Source organism: Alnus glutinosa, chromosome 9 (genome assembly GCF_958979055.1).
Source record: "Alnus glutinosa chromosome 9, dhAlnGlut1.1, whole genome shotgun sequence".
Taxonomy (NCBI): domain Eukaryota; kingdom Viridiplantae; phylum Streptophyta; class Magnoliopsida; order Fagales; family Betulaceae; genus Alnus; species Alnus glutinosa.
In genome coordinates, this window is record NC_084894.1 from 28,045,848 (window position 1) to 28,065,086 (window position 19,239).

At 37.3% G+C, this 19,239-nt stretch overlaps 3 protein-coding genes across 5 annotated transcripts; all 3 read right to left on the minus strand.

The window, feature by feature from the left end:
- Positions 1 to 4,419: 4,419 nt before the first annotated feature.
- LOC133878689 (spermidine coumaroyl-CoA acyltransferase) lies at positions 4,420 to 6,243 on the minus strand. Its single transcript, XM_062317276.1, has one exon. The coding sequence runs from the start codon at positions 6,008 to 6,010 to the stop codon at positions 4,472 to 4,474; it is 1,539 nt and encodes a 512-aa protein (XP_062173260.1). The 5' UTR covers positions 6,011 to 6,243; the 3' UTR covers positions 4,420 to 4,471.
- Positions 6,244 to 8,700: 2,457 nt separating this feature from the next.
- On the minus strand, positions 8,701 to 12,365 carry LOC133878048 (alanine--glyoxylate aminotransferase 2 homolog 2, mitochondrial-like). Its single transcript, XM_062316533.1, has 9 exons — positions 11,935 to 12,365; positions 11,420 to 11,650; positions 11,159 to 11,329; positions 10,857 to 11,000; positions 10,562 to 10,741; positions 9,674 to 9,899; positions 9,440 to 9,553; positions 9,239 to 9,325; positions 8,701 to 9,132 (listed from the first exon to the last, which is right to left on the minus strand). Exons 1-9 carry the CDS (start codon positions 12,208 to 12,210, stop codon positions 9,089 to 9,091), a joined length of 1,473 nt encoding a protein of 490 aa, XP_062172517.1. The 5' UTR covers positions 12,211 to 12,365; the 3' UTR covers positions 8,701 to 9,088.
- A 1,789-nt stretch (positions 12,366 to 14,154) lies between these two features.
- Positions 14,155 to 18,952, minus strand: LOC133878536 (RNA-directed DNA methylation 4). Of its 3 annotated transcripts, none has more exons than XM_062317098.1 (10): positions 18,784 to 18,952; positions 18,597 to 18,677; positions 18,218 to 18,306; positions 17,462 to 17,536; positions 17,240 to 17,284; positions 15,677 to 15,831; positions 15,490 to 15,590; positions 15,047 to 15,119; positions 14,897 to 14,967; positions 14,155 to 14,799 (listed from the first exon to the last, which is right to left on the minus strand). In XM_062317098.1, exons 1-10 carry the CDS (start codon positions 18,893 to 18,895, stop codon positions 14,408 to 14,410), a joined length of 1,194 nt encoding a protein of 397 aa, XP_062173082.1. In that variant the 5' UTR covers positions 18,896 to 18,952; the 3' UTR covers positions 14,155 to 14,407. The 3 variants fall into 3 exon arrangements, with proteins under 3 accessions (XP_062173082.1, XP_062173081.1, XP_062173080.1); XM_062317097.1 differs by having other exon boundaries at positions 15,472 to 15,590; positions 17,240 to 17,281; positions 18,784 to 18,950; XM_062317096.1 differs by having other exon boundaries at positions 15,472 to 15,590; positions 18,784 to 18,950.
- Between the last annotated feature and the right edge of the window lie 287 nt (positions 18,953 to 19,239).

Below are 19,239 nucleotides of genomic sequence, written 5' to 3' on the forward strand. Positions count from 1 at the left end.
GATTATATTAAAGCAATGTCATGTAAAATGAGTACCAAGTTTCAGAAATACTGGGGAGAGTGCAACTTATTGGTGTCAATTGTTGCTATGTTGGACCTAAGGACTAAAATGATGATGATACGATTTTGTTTCCCTATAATCTATTAAGAGTTGGAAGCTACCGCGAATATTGATTGTATCCTTTCAATTCTGAATGAGTTATATGTTGAGTATGCCCAAGAATATAATTCAAGTGTTGCTGAGCAGAATTTTCAAATCAATGCTACTGAATCCTTTTTAAGCAGTTCAATTAATGTGGTTGGGAAGAAGAATGTTATAACAAGTGGTAGGGACCTTTATGACTCATTCGTTAGAAATGTTGATACATTGCAGTAGCCGTTAAAATCTGATTTACAATCCTATTTGGAAGAGAATGTTCTCATTGTTGAAAATAGTGTGGAATTTAATGCCTTGAATTGATGGAAGACAAATACCCTTAAGTATCAGATTTTGTCTATGATGGCAAGGGATACATTGTCAATACCAATCACCACTGTGACTTCAGAGTCTACATTTAGTGTTGGTGGGAGGGTCATTGATCCTCACAAATCTAAGTTATCTACAGAAACTGTGCAAATGTTATTATATGGGGCTGATTGGGTCAGAGCGTTACATGGGATTAAAAGGAAGCACAATGTAAGTTTTATTTTGGTGTAATTATAATTGTCATTTGCATTTATAAGGTTTTAAATATTTCGTGTTTTTTATTTTTTAACCTTAGGTGGAGGAGGAAGCGGAGATTGTCTTACTAGCAATTCTGTAGCAGTTTACTTTGTTTGTTTTTTGTTGTATAAGTGACTAAGTGTTGTAATATAATTGCATATTTTTATTGTGACAATTGTGGGATTCTACTTTTGTTGAAGTCATGAAGAGTTGAAGACATGAAGACTTTAGGTTGAGGTAATTAAGACTTCCTATTTAGTATTTAGTGATTATGACTTTTTTTTTCGCATTTACAAAGTTCTAATTATTTTTATTTATATTTTGTGAACTTTAAGAGGAATTTGAAGTGGAGATTGTTTTATCAAAGTTACAATAGCAATTTGACTTTGTACTAAGTAAGTTTATCTGTTTTAATATTATTGCATATTTTGTTTGGTGAATTTTGTTAGACTATACAAGTTTGTAGAAGACATGAAGACTTGAGGACTTGAGGTAATGTATGACTTTCTCAATTCCTATTCAATGATTATGGCAAATTAAATTTTGCATTTTTATAAAATTTCCATTGACATTTTTATTAAGTGAAAGATTATTTACTTGACTAAGTAATGAAAGGGGATAAAAATTTAAATAATATTTTTTTTTAGTGTGTGCAAGTTTATAGATGTGAAGTTTATTGAACTGGTATCAAAACATGGGCCCTTACAAAATGGTATTTGATAGCCAAATCCTTACGTGATTGCATAGTCTTTGTATTTGATTTGTGATTGTGTAATTTGTTTATGTATAATTTTGTTAGAAATTATAAAAATGTCTTGGTAACTTGTAATTTATTTTTGTTGTTATCAACTCTAATTTCTCTAAAACTATTAGCCATTGGGATAGTTTCTGAAGATAATCTACCTGAGTCTAACAATTCAGCACAAGCTGCACAGCTGGAGAATATTGAGAAGTTATTGATAATTTTAATTTGTAATTGCATTTGACCATTTGTATTTGATTTGTGATTGTTTAATTTGTTTATGTATAATTTTGTTTGTAATTGTAAAAAAATGTTTTGTAAGGTGAATAATTTAATTCAAATAATTGATATTTTTATTATGATTGTTAAAATTTGATATTTCTTTTTCTTTTTTTGAAAAAGAATAAAATAAAACAAAAGTTGATATTTCTTCACGAGCCGGGTGAGCCGAGTGCCCGATAAGACACTCAGCTCGTCAAAAAACCTAACTCGAGCTTGAGCCTGGACATGATTTTACTCTTGGCGAGCCAAGCCGAGCTTCATATTTAATACCCGTCAAGAGCTCGAGCTCATATACTTTCTTAACGAGCCGAGCTTGAACAACCACTACTCACCCGAGCTCGGCTCATATACATGCGTACTCATACTAGAAACATGGGAAGTTCCCCAAACATCAGAATGAATTAAATCAAAAGAAGAAGATGCAATAAACTCACTATTATTAAAAGGCAAAGCTGATTGTTTCTTAAGTTGACAAGAAATACAATCAAAAGAACCATTGGACACTGAACCCAATAAACCCTTAGATGCTAAAACTTGTACCCGAGACACAGATGTATGATCAAGATGTGAATGCCAAAGAGCAAGAGATGGTGGCAATGAAGCAGCAACAGCAGCAGAGACCCCCGGGATGAAAATGTGTAAGGATGAAAGCTTAACCAGTCGTCCAACTCTACGCTCGGTCCCAAGTGTCTGGCCCGTCCGAAGATCCTACACATACACACCAAAGGAGTAAAAAACAAGTCTATAACCCAATTCACACAATTACCCAACAGATAGAAGGTTAAAGGACAATTTAGGCACATGAAAAACATCAGGAATAGAAAGGGAAGGTGTATGGACAGTGCCTATGGTTTGAACAGTCATAGAAGAGCCATCAGCTGTGTGAATTAAGGATTTATGTGGTGGAGGGACAAAGGTGGTAAATGAGGAGGCATAGGGCGTCATGTGATTGCAGCAGGCGGAATCAAAAAGCTGAGAGGAAGATTTACCTAGCAAAACAGAGAGGATAGAGGAAGATGCATTACCAAAACGAGCGAGGACCTGGTTCATAATTGCCTCAAAGTCAGTTGGAGATAAGGTGAGAGCAGATCCTGGAGACTTGCCAGAGGGAGCAGTCGGAGAAGGAGCACAAGCAATAATGGTAACAGCTATAGCAGATGTAGAAGATTTAGCCTTGCGCCGACATTTGTCAATAGTATGCCCACGACTGCGACAATAACGACAATAAGTGTTGTCACAATTCTTAGAAGGAGGATCACAACTTGACCTATCAGTGTGCTTGGCCTGAGAAGAAGAAGCACCAGGGAAGCGAGCAGCTAATACTAGATAAGTATGTTGAGTGTGCTGAGACCGCAAAGTAGACATTCTAGTCTCCTCTCGGACAAGCTCACAGACAGCCTGGTCCAAAGTGGGAAGAGAAGCGTGATGCAAAAGTTGCTCATGAACAGGCTTAAAATCATCACACAGAGCCATCAGAAACTGATAAAGGCAATATTGATCCCTACATTCATCATACATCTGAGCATCGATAGGATCCTTCCAAGCAAGATCAAAAAGAGAAAGCTGGTCCTATAAGAATTGCATGCGAACAAAAAAAATCAGTGATAGTCTGGTCTGGTTCTTGCTTCAGACAATAGAGATCAAGAATAAGCCGGTACTCTCGAGAACCATCAACAGAAGAGTAGTAAGAAGCAAACATATCCTAAGAACTTTGAGCATCATCAAAACTGCCAAATAGTGTCGCAATAGAAGGAATGGTACGTGGTGCTTTGAAACCATGTAAGAATCTGATAATGTTTGATGTCCCAATCGATGAGACGAGTGAGGAAAGCGTCATCAAATTCGTCAATGATTTTAGTAGGCTTGGTGATATACCCAGTCACATAAAGCCAGAGCTTACGGCCTTTAAGAAAACTTCACATAAATTGGGACCAAACAGTGTAGTTGGTGCCATCCAATATAGCATGAATATGAGTAAGAATCTCGTTTTGTGCCATCTGGAGATGTCAAATGCAAAAATAGATCAGAAAAATGAAACAAGAACGAGAAATAAGTAGGAAACACCTGGTCAACTGCAGTAGTGGTCAAAGTCAACGGTCAATTTGGCACTATGGATGATGTGGCACAACAGAGGGAGACTAGCACGTGTGATACATGCGCGGCTGGTGGTGGCACTTGGGTGTGTGAACCAGGAGGCAAAAAACTCCTACCGGTGCATGGCGGCGCGTTCGACGTCCGATTGGGACATTCTTGGTGGCTCTGAACAGGTATGCGACAGATCTATTGATCTAAGCAGCAACTGGAGCAATCAACGAACTGTAGCGGCTAGTGGCGGTACGAGCTTTAGGCGATAGAATCTTCAGACGACGAGTGGCGGAGAGTGAGGACTCCGATGGGGTTGTTCTCGACAGCTCTGGCAGGGTCATCTTCCAAAGTTTTGAGTGGTATATTCACCAGCTCAAAACAAGGACAAGAAAAGGAAGAATCGAGGAAGACAGAGCGATGAGCTTTGGCGGAAGCAAAGGTGGCGCCGGAAAATTGCTGGGAAGATGCCGACAGAATAAAATAAAATAAAATAAAGGTGATTTAGAACCTGTGCTGTGATACTATGTTGAGAGAAAAGTTTTACGTTTATTGAATCACACGTAATACTGTACATAAGGGGCCTATATATATAGGCTAGTAATCACAGAGATACGCATAATATAATCTAACATCTAAAATTTCACAACCATACAACAACACTTATGCACAAGCGCCATCATCGCCAAGCTTGAGAGCATCCATCTCTTCTTGGAACTTGGCCATGGCAGCTCTAGGAAGGGAAACAAGCACCCTAACCCCACCTTTCGTTGAAGGATCCACCTTGCTAGGAGGCAAGAACAGACACAAATCCACGTTCACAAATATGTTCAGTGGCACAGCGATAAAGTTCACTTCTTCCTTGGCTCCTCCGATATCTACTTCTTCTTCCTGCAAGAAACCCAGTTGCCTCCAATCTGTTAAAATCGTGGATGCACCACAAGCTTCCATTTTTATATTTAGCCGTCTGAATTTCTCAAAAATTACTAATGAGTTCATGATGTATTCCCTGTTGGAAGCAACTTTCTTGCTTTCTTTTATTAGTTTCGCCACCTTAGAGAGTGGCAGTACTTCGTTAAGCTCCCCTCCCATTAACACTACATTCGCAGACACAAAAGCATTCCCATAATACCCATCTGGCAAAGGTGATGAATTCAATCGGTTCCTTATCCCCACAGCCAGACTGAAAACAGTTTTCCCATCTGAGTTTAATTTTAGAGCTCTAAACCTTGATCTCCAAACATAGGCACCAAGTACCTCAACAGTTGTGAAGCAGCTTATTCCATCTGCACATTCCTTGGTCAAACTCGTTTTGAGTGTCTCTATACTTTCACTACTTACGTAAAAGCATCCATGCAAGATGTCTGTAGTTGGGAAATATGGTGAAATTGCTAAACATGGCTTATCCACAAAAAGTTGGAGAGGCTGATCGTCTGTAGATGTTCCCACGATCAGTCTCTCCCTCTCCCACACAGGTTTAACCGATGGCTCGCTCTTTCCGCTTGCAAGCTCAATCAGAGCTCGGAAGAACTGCGCTGCTCCAGACCCATCACATACGGAGTGTGACAAGCCCATCCCAATTGTGAAGCCCCCACATGAAAATTTGGTCACTTGCAAGAGTAGAGGGTGATAATTATAATTACCTGAGTCATGATCTTGATCACAAGGAAAATCAAAGACAAACTGTTTGGCTAGTTGGGGATCAATCCCATCTAGATAATGAAGAGAAGAGAGTTGGCAGTTATTGGCAGTTGCCACTAAAAATGGCACTCCATCTGCTGTGCAATTTATTTGGAGTTTTCCATCATCACTGCGCTTATTTAGCTTGCCAGCCAGAGGATAGTAATAAACCAAAGCCTGGGAGAGGGCTTCTCGAATCACGCAAGCTGGATCATCATCATCATAATAAGCGGATTCAACTTTTGATCGAAACACATGAACTGTTTGGCAAACACACTCATGGGTGGGACTGTTGTCTATGCTAGAAAGAGAAAGAACACCTGAAGGTGTGGGTTTTGAGGGTTTTACAAGCACAACATCTTTCCTATCAAGTAAGAAGAAGGGTGTATTTTGGTGGTTTGCCATGGAAGAGGTTAACGCAAATGTGGAACTCTTGGGTGAGACTGAAATGTGGCAGGGCTTCTCATTATATAGTACTATAGCCAGCAATGGCCTTGCCCTGTACGTTGTCATATCCAACATGAAAATATGATTGTTTTAAGGTCTGTACACGGCCAATATGAAGATGTGATCATCACAACTTTGAAGTCCCATATTAAATCATCACCTTTTCAAAAAAATAAAATAGATAGAAAAGGCTTTCCAATCAGACGCAGACTCGAACTCTTTCCTAACATGTGAGATTTAAACCATGAAATATTTGATTGAAATGTGAAGTGAATTGATGGAAACAAAGTTTGAACTCAAGACATTTGGTTTTGATACCATGTTAAATTACTACTTATTTCAAAAGCTTAAGCCGATAGATTTAATCATTTATAATTATGGTAATATTCACTACCATATTAGCTATTGTAAATATTTTAGGAATATTTTATGATTATGTAATTACTGTATTTTCTTTCTTTTTCTATCATCCTTCAACTATAAATAAGTCATTCTATTGTACAGTTTCTACGCAATAGAAATACAAGCTTCTTTTCTACAGTTGTTTAGCTTGTCTTAGTATTCTGTACCTACCCACCTTGACTAAATTTCAGCAATTAAGTGGACAAAAGCTAGCAAATATTTGACAGGAGTAACTACATTGGAGTTCTTGGATGGGTTTAAAAGTTGATCAGAGAGAACTAGCAACTTTCTGATGGGTTCTACAAGCATTTACTCATGGATTTACATTGGAATTCTTTGCTGGGTTAGGGTTAAGATCTTGCGGGTGGAAGTTAGAAGATGAGCATCAACCGAAGGCGGCCAGTAAGCTGTGCCCTTAGTGGTTGACCCTCGATAATGGCATTATGGCAGACCATTTCAAGTGGAGTTAGACCTTTGCCCGAATCGCACTCACAATAGCGTATATGTGAACAGGTTTTGTGGGGATTATTATGGCATCTGCAGATAAAAATCAACCTCACCCAAAGGATTACACTGACACATAACCGCTTTGAATTACACGTGGATATGTTCGGTTGTATATTCAAATATAGTGCAGATAAGAGAAATATTATTTTGCATTCTCTTAGTATACTCAGCTGAGGTGGATATGTTCGGTTGTATATTCAAATATAGTGATTATGACACTAAGAAGGGAGCATTTGATTATTCAGTTGGAGACCTATGTCTTCAAGGACAGTTTCCTTTTCCCCAAAGAAGGTTTAACTTCTTAAGTGACATTCTAATGACTTGATCATAACAAGCAATGAAAAAACTGCTTTCAGGATCAGATACACAGAGCATGACCTATCATGTGCGAAGAGGAAACAGCAGGCGTCATTTCCTAGGCTGTAAAAGTGCTTGCCTTTGTCAAAATTATAAAAGCAAAATTGCAGCGATTCCTGGAACCCTCCCAGTGTGGATACCGTCAAGATCAACTGGGATGCGGCCATCGACAAACGGAAGAACTTGATGGGGGTGGGTATCATTGTCCGCAACAATCTTGGGGCTGTCCTAGCGACCCAATGTGCGGTCCAGAAATTCATCCTGGATCCGTCGGTTGCTGAGGCGATTGGTGCTAAACTGGGTGCGGAACTCGGCCGTTTTCTGGGTCTCTATTCCATCTTCCTTGAGGGTGACGCGAGTGAGGTGGTTTCAGCTCTCAATCGGGAGGAGGAAGTGTTTAGTAGAATGGGTAGTATTATTGCAGAGGCAAGGAAGGTTCTTAGGGAGTTCTCTGTGTGGAAAGTGGCTTCAGTTAGGAGAGGCTGCAATAATGCTGCCCACCAACTCGCTAAGTTAGCTGTCAGTCAGAATTTAAGTCAAATTTGGATGTATTCGTATCCTTCATGTATTTCTGATATTGTGTTAACGGAGAGACTTTTGTCTCCTGATTAATGAGAATACAAGCACCTTTCAAAAAAAAGCAGTATAATAGATATGTGATAACTGAAGTGTAAAGAGGCATTGGCATGGTCATAAGTTGTGGAGGCCTGGGTGAGGGCATTGCTGCTTGTATGTGAGAGAGAACTAAAATTTGAGTCTCTCCACATGACAGAGACCTTTGACATTACCAAGCTAGGATTTAAAACTTCCAAATCAAAGCAGATAGAGAACCAGAATGTGTACATCGGCTGCCCATCTCAAAGAGCTGATATGATAAAAAGTTAATAAAAGAAGGGGAAAATACGCTGCTTTTCCCCAAGGGCATTTTTGGCAGTTTAGGTGGTTAAAAGTCACATGCGATATACTTGAATGACATTCTGTCCAAAAAGACAAAAAAAAAAAAAAAACTTAACAGAAGAACTAATTTGTCACAGTTTGGTAGTTTGTAGGGATCGAATATCACTTTTTAAACTTTGGAGACTAAAATGCAAAAGTGGTCATAATTCAAGAGGATAAAGCGTATTTTTCTCATTAAAGAAAGGTCGTGCAAGTAAATCAATTATGCATATATAATGTTCCGTCATGGATGTGATCAAGTATTTATGTATCATCATATTGAAATTTCTTCACCTTTGTTGAGCTAATCTAGTCATGCACATATGGCTCCCAAAAATGTAATCTTGTTTGGTGCAACACCCTCTCTTTTCATTATAACGCTCTCAAAATTAATTAATTAGTAATTAACTTCGCGTGTCTCTCTGAACTTATTTATCAAGTAATTAAGTCAAAAGGATGACTCAGACTCCCTGACAGAGGGCTAACTCGCATAAGTAAAAATCTCTTACAACAAAAGATAGCTTTACCTCGTCACAGGACAATAAATAACCAGAGCAAAATACTAACATCAAAGCATAACTTAACCATACAAAAAATTAATCACCAAGTATCTCGGTCAAAGACCGGTCACCAAAACCAGACCGGTCATTTTGCTATTGGTTTCCCTGTTCCTTAAGTAAGGTTGAGCATTAGTCTTATCTGAAATCAAATTTTACACTTGATTATGAGATAAATCCAGGCTGCAAAAGAAGAGAGAGACAACGAGGTGGTGTCTCATCCTCTTCCAGCAAGACTGGAGCATTTTATTCCATAAAACCAGTACATGTATGAACAACTTGCATTTCCAGCAGACTATCAGATATAGATACACAGAAAAATACTCCATTATATTGATGGTTAAACAGAGAATCATAATGCATAATCGACCTTCGCACTTGATCCTTGTAGACCTCACATCTTTGACATTATATAGTCCATCACGCCCACAAGAAAATCTACAACCATAGAGATAGACAATTGCTTGGATTAGGAAAAAGAGAACTGAGATGGACAACTGCTTGGAACAGCAAAAAGGGGAAAACAAAAGAAGAAAAAACCAACCAGCATCTTCCTTGGTGAAGCAGAGGGGGGGTGTGATCCTAAAAACATTTCCATGAAACCCGCCCTTCCCTATCAGCACTCCCATTTCTGAGATATCAGTGTAGAAGTTTATCAATACAAATTAAGTGTGTACATAGACACACACACACACACAGAGAAAGAGAGAGAGAGAGAGAGAGAGAGAGAGAGAGAGAGAGAGACCTCTCATCTGGTCCATAACATGTAAAATTTCAGCCTTAGCCGGAGCTTTTAACTGACGGTCGGTGACAAGTTCAATTCCAAGCATCAAACCCCTTCCCCTCACGTCCCCAATAACTGCATATACAAGAGGTCTTATGCAATTGTATTGTATAATCAATGAAGAGAAAAAATTAAGAAATTTTTAGATGATGTTCAGATCTTGTAACATATAAAACAAATAGAGAAGAACTATACGTTCATGCTTTTCCTTAAGGGAAGTAAGACGCTCTTTCAGATATGACCCGACAACAAATGCATTCTGCTGAAGCTTTTCCTTCTCAATTACTCTCAGAACAGCTAGACCACCAGCAGTGCATACAGGGTTTCCTCCAAAGGTGTTAAAGTAGGTGCGGTAAGTCAAGACCTTTGCAATCTCAGGAGTTGTTACCACTGCACCAATGGGAAGGCCATTTCCAATTCCCTGGGGAAACCATAGAAAGAGAAATCTCAACTTCTGAAACTAAATGCATTACATACACAAGCATATAAAGTGCATACAATTGTCGCAGGCAAACACAAATGGGCCTTCTAAAGATCTTCTAAGAATGTCTAGCAGAAGATTTTAAGTATTTTGCAGTAGATGAAAGAAGTGCCAAAGTTGGTTTTACTTGCATTTATCATCTCTATACTTTGTACAAACAAGCAATTGGCCTCGTACAAGAATTAAGTATGAATGCATCTAGTGCAATGGGGAAGCAGTAAACCGCACAAGTGATACAAAACAAACCAGAAAAGGTTGATTTACTCCCATCCCGTGTTTAATGGATCATTATTTGTGGAATCTAACAGTTCGATGATATTTGCATGAAGCAGAACTAGGTGGAACAGTAAAGGGGATATGTCATGCACCTTCTCTATTCACCATATGAACAGTAGGGATGGTATAATTTGCTAAAGATAAGCTCAGTTTTCCTTTGGCAACTCTCTTTCACATCAGTTTTATCTCACAACATGACATGTTTTATCGGGTATTCGATAATAAATGCTTTCTATGTCAAAAACTAGCACAGGTAATTTCTCAAAAGATGCTATGCCTGAATATCTCTGTTAACTCCCTAAAAGCATGAGGCCAGGAGGATTTACCTTTGCCATAGTCACAATATCAGGCACAACACCATTTGCCTCGAAGCCCCAGAAATGACTGCCTGTCCGAGCAAACCCTGACTGAACCTCATCAGCTATACAGAGGCCCCCTGCCTTTCTAATACTACCATACACAGCTGGCAGGTAACCAGGAGCCAACTCCAGAATCCCACCTACTCCCTGTCAAGCATGAAGCATCCAGTTAGAAATGAACAAAATGAACCATCTCTAAGTTTTGAATCACACGAAAGCATGTCTGTGCGTGTGTCTGTCTGCGGTTTATTGGCAACATTACCTGTATGGCTTCTGCAATAAAGCCAGCTACGCGACCACAAGTTCCATAGTCAATGATCTCTTGAACATCCCTAGCATATTTTACTCCATCTGAACCAAAGACCCCTCGATACTGGTCTGGGTTCAGGGCATGGTGAACTCCAGTCTGTTGCCATAAACATAGTATCAGCATTAAAAATTAGCGGAAGTTGGGTTTTTGCATGTTATAATGTTCATTCATTCTTACACCAATAGAACAAGTATTTCTATTAATATATTAAGATCTCAGCAAAAAGCGAGACTGATTCAATTGTGAAAATATACCTGAACAGTATTGAATTTGTAATTAGATTGAGCAGTAGCACCCATCGTCCCAGCTGCATTCCCATGATACCCGTTTCTAATTGAAATGATATCATGGCAGCCCGTATACAACCGCGCCATCATCAAAGCCAGTTCGTTAGCTTCAGTCCCAGAATTTGTGAAGAAAACAACCTAAAAGCTCATCCAATTTCATATGAAGCCAGCACAAACAATAAAAACATAAAGAATGGATCATCTAGAGCCAGAAGCCAAGCAATATACCTTGAGATCTCCGGGAAGCTTAGATGCCAGAGCCTCTGCAAAGTCTACAATGGCATGATTCAGATACAGAACCGTAGAGTGCTGCAAGCGATTTGTCTGGTTAACAATTGCTGCCACCACATCTGGGTGACAGTGCCCACAACACACAGTGGCTATCCCACCAAAGGCATCCAGATATCTACGGCCCTTTTCGTCATATAAATACTGCATTTTCCCATCAACCAAATTCAACTGTAAAACAAAAAACAAACTTCATCACTAGCATTCCAAGATCACCCACTTGTCCAAATCCCCCAAAAAAAAAAGAAAAAAGAAAAAGACAAAGTAGTGCATCGATTTCTATGTATCTACATCCATCTACCAAATTGAACGGTAAAACAAAACACAAACTTTACCACTACCAAACATCACTAGCATTCCAAGAGCACCCACTTGTCTGAATCTCCAAGAAGTAGTATTGCGTTGATTTCTACGTATCTTTATGAGAGATAAAAAGAAGAAAGAATTGAACTTACAGGGTTCTTGAACAAGTGGAATATGGAAGGGCTGAGGTACTCCTTGCGCTTCTTCGAGATCTCAGCTGTAGATGGGCCAGTGTAGGGTGGTGGAGTATAATCGAAGTGGGGCATTTTGGGTACGAGAAAATCATCGTTCTCTTTGAGCGCGCTTTGGGTATGTGAATGGGCAAGCTGGGAGAAGCAGCGAGGCCTCGGGTGGAAATTTCTGTGAGATGGTGTGCTTTGGAAGATCCTCTTCATCTTCTCCATAGCCAGAACTATTTCTCTCTGCATCTTGCAAAAGGGAAGCAGATTGTGCTTGAGTTGAACGTGACAGATTTTTTTGATAATAGATCAGATCAGAGCAAGTCAAATCCCGTTTGTAGAGTTCAGTTTCGTTGTTTTATTCTAAAGATAGACAATCTTGAGTAGGAGTCTAGGATAATGTTGTTGCGATAACTTTGATGCATCCATCACGTGTAAAGTTCAGTTTCGTTGTTTTATTATGCAGGTACACACCATCATGACCACGACCATGACCATGACTAGGATGTTGGGAGGTGTAAAATAACTCAAATTCTAATGGTTCATGTAATAAACGATTATGTCATGGTCTGCAGAGTGTTGGCTTACGTCTCTTTTTGCATGTGCTCTTAGAAACATAATAAATTGAACTTCATTGAGCTTTAGAGCCTTTAGTAGTCCTAAACTTTATTTTTCACACCTATTTTTCAAATTAATATCATATTGACAAATACTACATGTTTTAAATAATTTTTGGTTTTTTTTTTCTTTTTTTTAATGAGAAACTAAGTCGCGACGTTAACCAATGTGACATGAGTATAATAAATGAGTGTAAAAAAGTAATATTATTTTTTGTGAGACTTTAGTTTGAAGGTACTCTTTAACAAATTTAGACAATTTTTACGTTGCAATAGCAAGCACGCTCTGTCGTGGTATGCATTAACAACCCTCTGGCCACCATTTTCTTGAATTTTTATTCAAGAAACATTGAACTGGATCATTTTATGTACCCATATTCAAATGTCTATTTGTTTTTTTATCTTAGCACTGTATTTTCTGTTTCGACTTTATTGTTAGAGAACTTACCTTTTCCATTTGTATAGAAAAAATAGACAACCGTCATGGATACCTAGAAACATGTTACATTATCAATATCTTAAAAAAAGAAAAAGAAAAAGTATGATAAAATATCTCCCATAAATTGTTGAAACATGGTCGAAACACTCCTTAAGCCTATTTGAATCAGTCAACCATTTCTATTGGTTAGAATGATTCAAACACCCAAACACCCCTGTTAACTGGTTTAAGGATGATCCACCACCTCAAAACTATTTGAAGGTAATCAATTACCTTAATTGACTACTTTAAAAGTAGTCGACCACACAAAAACTGCTTTAAGATAGCTGTACACCACATCATTTGTTTACAATTTGGTAAATTAATTCAAATTGGGAACATGTTGGTGGCTATCAATATCATAGCTTTGAAAATATAATTTTTTTTTATAAAGACATGGCATGTGCACGATTTTTTCCCAAAGATTGTTTAAAAGATTGTGTATATAATCAAGTGGCATGTACTCAAGACTTTTTTCATTTGAGAATAATTTGAGCCACTCATTTACATAAATAACGTATGCACACCCGTCACTTGCTACTTTAGTTGAGCGACACTATAGCCCATTAAAGAAAAACAAAAATCTCAACAATTTTGTTGTCGAAACTACTAACAATTCAAACAATAAATGTAAAAACGCTCTTATAAAGTCAATCTGACATAACATGTTTCTAATAATTTACTCCCAACTCAAGCAAGTGAATCCTTTGAGGGCTCTTTCATATTTGCTGGTCAAATTAATAACCATCCTGGATAAAATAAAAAATAAAAATAAAAATGGTGGGGATGAGACTTACCCTATACATCTTCTATCATTCTAACAAATTGTTCACCTTACATAATTTCAATTCTGAAAAGCTCAACCTTCCAGATTGAACATCAGAAAATTAATTAATTAATAAAAGACCATAAACGGTTTGGAAAAGTGTTAGCCATGACCATACAATTCTTTTACAACTTGACACGTATTATATTGAAGAATGTTTATTTTTTTTTAGTATTGACATAACTCCAATCACATGTTGACACGTGTGATTGTAAAAAAAAAAATTATTAAGTGTTGCATTCCACTTTTTACAGGAGAGCCACACATAAAACTGAGAACACATCAGCAACCATAACTCATTGTGTCTCGAGGAAAGTCTAAGAGAACAGATTAGCAGTGTCCATAAGCACCCTAAATTGCTAGGCCCATGTTAAAAGTCTGTACAACAAGTTTATATTCCTAAACCTAGAACTCATTAGACTACCTTCCAAAAAACTCTTAGAGACTTAGGAGCAGTAATTAAAGCATTTTCAAGGGCCAAAATCACAAATCGTTGGAAGGAATAAGATTGGATTTCCATAAAAGCTAATGCTCATTCACCCATCTCCACTCTTCATCATCATGACCACCATCATCATCATCATATGGATAGTCAAAATCATCGCCGCGATAGTTATAATGATCATCGATCTCAGTGTCATGTGATAGTTCTGCATCATCTAACACGTCATGCTGGTCTAAATCCTCAGGTTTCAAAGATCTATTATTTTCACTCTCACTTTCCTTTTCTGACTCATTTCCTGAGAGTTCTGCATCATCTAACAAGCCATGCTGGTCTAAATCCTCAGATTTCAAAGACATATTACTTTCACTCTCACTTTCCTTTTCTTCTGATTCATTTTCCGAGGCTTCACTCACCACTTCCTCTTCATCTTCAGATATCTCGTCAGGATAATCGTTTAGAGGATTATCTTCAGCTGAAAACCACCAAAAAGAATAAGGAAAAAAAAAATTCAAAAAAAAGTAAAGACATTTTGAATTTAGGAAAGATGAAGGAAGAGAATCTAAAATTACCATTTGAATCATCGGTATCGTATTCTGATTCGTCAGGCCCATCATAAAAATCGTCCTCATCAACTTGTACACTGAATCAAAGATATATATTAACTTAAGCAAAAAAAAAATTAAGTTCAACCAAACAAATCCAGAATATTTTATACTTACAGAGGAATTGGAACATCTTCATGAGTTATGACCATGTCATCCCTTTTAATGTAAAAGTCATATACATAATCATCTGTAGATAAATGTATAACACAAATGAAGGATTCACCCAAGTGTAATGAAAAAACATGAACAAAAAGTGAGGGTCAGTACTAATATTGAGAAAGAAGGCTTAAAAAATAATTAATCTTCAAGAGGATTGATCTCAAGAATAATCAAATTGACAAAAAAAAAAAAAAAAAAAAAACCAGAAGATATTCGTTTTCTTGTTTTTTTAAAAGAGAAGAAAAATAATTGCCGCAAGAGCTAACGTCCTCTCTCTTTTTTTCTTTTTTCAATTGACATCAGTTTAAGCTGAAGACTGAAATGGTTGCTGAAGACAGAAAAGCATATAGAAAGTAAATAATAGTTGTTGATGAAATGACCTTGTTCGGACATGCTACCATGTAAGTCGGATTCAATCTCTGAAGCAGCAGATGGAATGAACTCTCTTAGTAGAGGCAGATAACTAGACAAGAGCCTCTGATCCTCCAAAGATATATCCCTGCAATAAGATTAAAGGGGTGATCGCTATCAACAATAATTTTACAAATGTAACCTTACAAGGAATTTCGTGATGACGAAACTTACTCCTGTTGTTGCACCTTCTTGGATCTTTCCTCAACATCAACACGAACAACATCATAAAACCGACACATTTCATCTAATGCTTTATGATGCGTAGCCACTTTGTTTTCTCTTCTGCTCCTCCATATTTGTTCAAACCGAGCATTTTTTGCTAAGACCTAAAAGAAGAAAGAAGTTGAAATATAGTCTGGAAAAGGAATTTAGAAATAAAAGTTTCACCAAGTACACATTAAATTACTGATTTGACCAAAATTGAATCGTTTGCAGAAATCATAAAACAGATCCATATACACTCAGAATAAACACTTTTGGCTAAAAACTAAAGCCAAAAAGGGGTTGTAGGGTGCTGAGGTCTAGGTTGATTTAATAAATCAACAAGATCAAATTTATCTCAAAACCAATTTTGACCAAAGCTTCCATCTATGATGAGCACAAGCTGAACCTTGGAGCTTGGTGATTTGTGAGTACTAAGGAGCCAAACAGGTCAAGTAATGTTCTGCGAGAACTTGGTTAGAGCAATTAACAAGGTCTAACATAAACAATTATCTAAACAACCCTCCACCATGCAAATCTCAAGTCAACATATAGAAGCATATAAAATGTTATTCTTTGTCCCATGAAAACAATGGTGCAAGAAGACTACACATATGCCATCTTTGTGCCTCCTTATAACTCTAGACTAAAAAGAATGGAAGCTACATACTTTGTGCAACTCAAGGAGGTTGTAGCCCGACATATGGGTTCAGGGTACTAATGTGTTTATGGTTCCATCATAGCATTGAGTGAGTACCTCGGAAGAGAAACAAAATAGAATTGTAGGAAGCCAGGTACTTAAAGTATGTCGTAAAATACAAAGATGAATTTATGGCTACCACTTGTCTAAATAATTATCCATTAGTAGTCCTTTGTAGCCTAGACCCCAAGCACCATTGAGGAGTGGTATGTCTTCCCAGTTCCTCTCCTCATTTCATACGCTGAACGAAGATGTTCATTGAACATGAAGAATTTTTATACATTTATGCAAAGGAAATCAAACATGATATGATAAGTAGTCCAATGCATGTAGTATTAAAACAAAAATTTATTACAAAGTCATCAAAATAGGCCTTATCACTATTTTATGAATTCCAGACAAGGCTCTTAATCTGAATAAATTGTCACATGAATCAAATTGATAAAGATCTCACAAAGAAACTACCATAGCAGTTAAAATTGCATGGTTCTAAAATGAACGGCAGATGCAACTTAAAGAGCCGTCTGACAATAGTAACTATAAAAAAAAAAAAAAAAAAAAAAAAAAAAAAAAAAAATCAAATTGAACTACAGAATAAATGGTCAACGAGAAATACTGCAAAATGATCACCTAACAAGCTGAACACGATTCATAACGAACTTTAACACATATCATCATCTCATGAATAGAAAGAAAAAAGATGTCATTTATAGTACATATGTACATGATGACAGTCCTAGATGCAAGTACCATTTCAATTTTATTGAATGTCCACAAATCGACTTGATGCAAGTAAATCATAAAATATACGTGTATTCTGCAATGTAAAATACCTCCTGTTCTTGTCTGGCTTTAGATAACAGCTGACCTTGTCTCTGCTAAACATTAGACAGAAAGTTAAAAAATGTTGCAATAAAAGGAAAAACTAAAAGGAAATTAAATAAACACATTAATCATATTTGAGACTGAGCTAAAGCGTGGTTCCACACAGCCGTGTGATGTGATCTGTGTGTATCCTAGAGAGAGAGAGAGAGAGAGAGAGAGAGAAAGCTTACATTTTCCTTTTTAAAAGCACGCTTTCGCTCCTCAAAATTTGTTTTACCTTCAGATGCATCAACGGAATTGGGCTCCTAAAGCAACAGTGACTTAAGACACCATCATCCATATTCTTAAAAACTTAACACAAATGAGAATTGCACAACATGTTTTTGTGAAAGAAAAAACTAACTTCCTATAAGCGAGAAAAAGAATGCGATTCAAGCAGCATGCTTTGACACAACAGTGCAGAGCACATAAAATGAACAGAATTGTAGAAGAAGAGAACTAGGCCACATGTCACTCACACGAAGAAGAAAAAAACTCAAGAGTTATCAAGAATTAGTCAAGACAAAAAAGCTACTAATGCACAAAAACACGGCACGATTATGTTATGCCTGCAAGACAAAAGGAAAATGTAGAATTTCTATTCTACTATTCAATATTTATTCTCTAACAAACTCAAGCCCGTTGCTTGACAACAAGTTTATTAACCCAATTGTTTCACATTCTTAGCAAGAAGACAAGAATAACACCTATGACCTCAGATTTCCACTGAAAACAGACGCTAATCATCACTACTTTCAGCACAGAAGCATTCATGGATAGCTTCAAAGTCTCTCATCAAGACAAGACATCAAAAGAAAAATCCATATACAACTTGAACAAAATCAAACTATAATGATGAAACCATGAAGTCTTCATTTCGGCTATGCTGTTTAACAATAGTAATAAAACCCATCATTTAGTTAAGACACATAAACTGCCGTACTGACCACAAATGACTGGACAACATCAATGGTCGTCTCAGAGCTTCTTATTGTCTCCACATGCTGTACCAAAACCTTCTTAGTCTTGAATTCCTCTAACACACAAAAAATAAAAACTCAAACTTTCACCCATAAATAAATATATAAAAGAATTAAGAAAAATGTATGACTATAAAATTAATTTGATTAGGATTGCCAAATTCTCCTCACAAGTTCCAAATATGTGCAGTTTTTACAATCCGTTTGGAACCACTGCTTAAAAAGAGTTTATTAAATACTCAATTCAACAATAACATTGTACTAAGCAAATCCCTAGTTCCGTTATCCCAGACAAAAATCAGTCCAAGGAATCGAAATGCGAGTGGCAAATGACTAAAGAAAGTACCTTTCCCAGATGAATTGGAGATTGATAAATTCTCAAAATCTAACAACGGCCGCTTCAGCGGCCTCTCACTGATTTCAAGCCCTAGATTACACAGAGCATCAACATATATAGACCCAAGTTTCAATTTTTTATGAACCAAAATTGAAGGGAGTGGAAGTGAGAAATCGAATGGGAAACCCAAACTCACATAAAGCGTCGAGGCAAGACTGAGAGGCTTTGCGCTTAACCCTGACGATCACGGGCTTGTCATCGTCTGTGGATTTTGGCGGAGCCAAAGAGCTTTCGCCGACGGTCGTCATGTTTAGAGAGCTGCACTTTCTAGGTCTTCAATGAGGTCAAGTGCTTGGAGCGAAGGATACGACGTCTAAAAATTCCTCTGATTGAACGGTCCCACAAGCAGCTTTTCTTAAATTTTTCCAGTTTTAAACTAGAGAACAAAACTATTTGGGGTAATTACATTTTTTCCTATGAATTACCGACCTATGTCATTTTGCCCAATAAACTACTACTTCGACCAAAAGAAAACATCAAACTACTATTTTTACACACTTTACCCCCTTCCGTCAGTCTAATTCATGCAAAGACTTAAATGCCCTAACTCAATTTTAAAAATGACCTAAATACCCTCGTCTTAAAAAAAAAA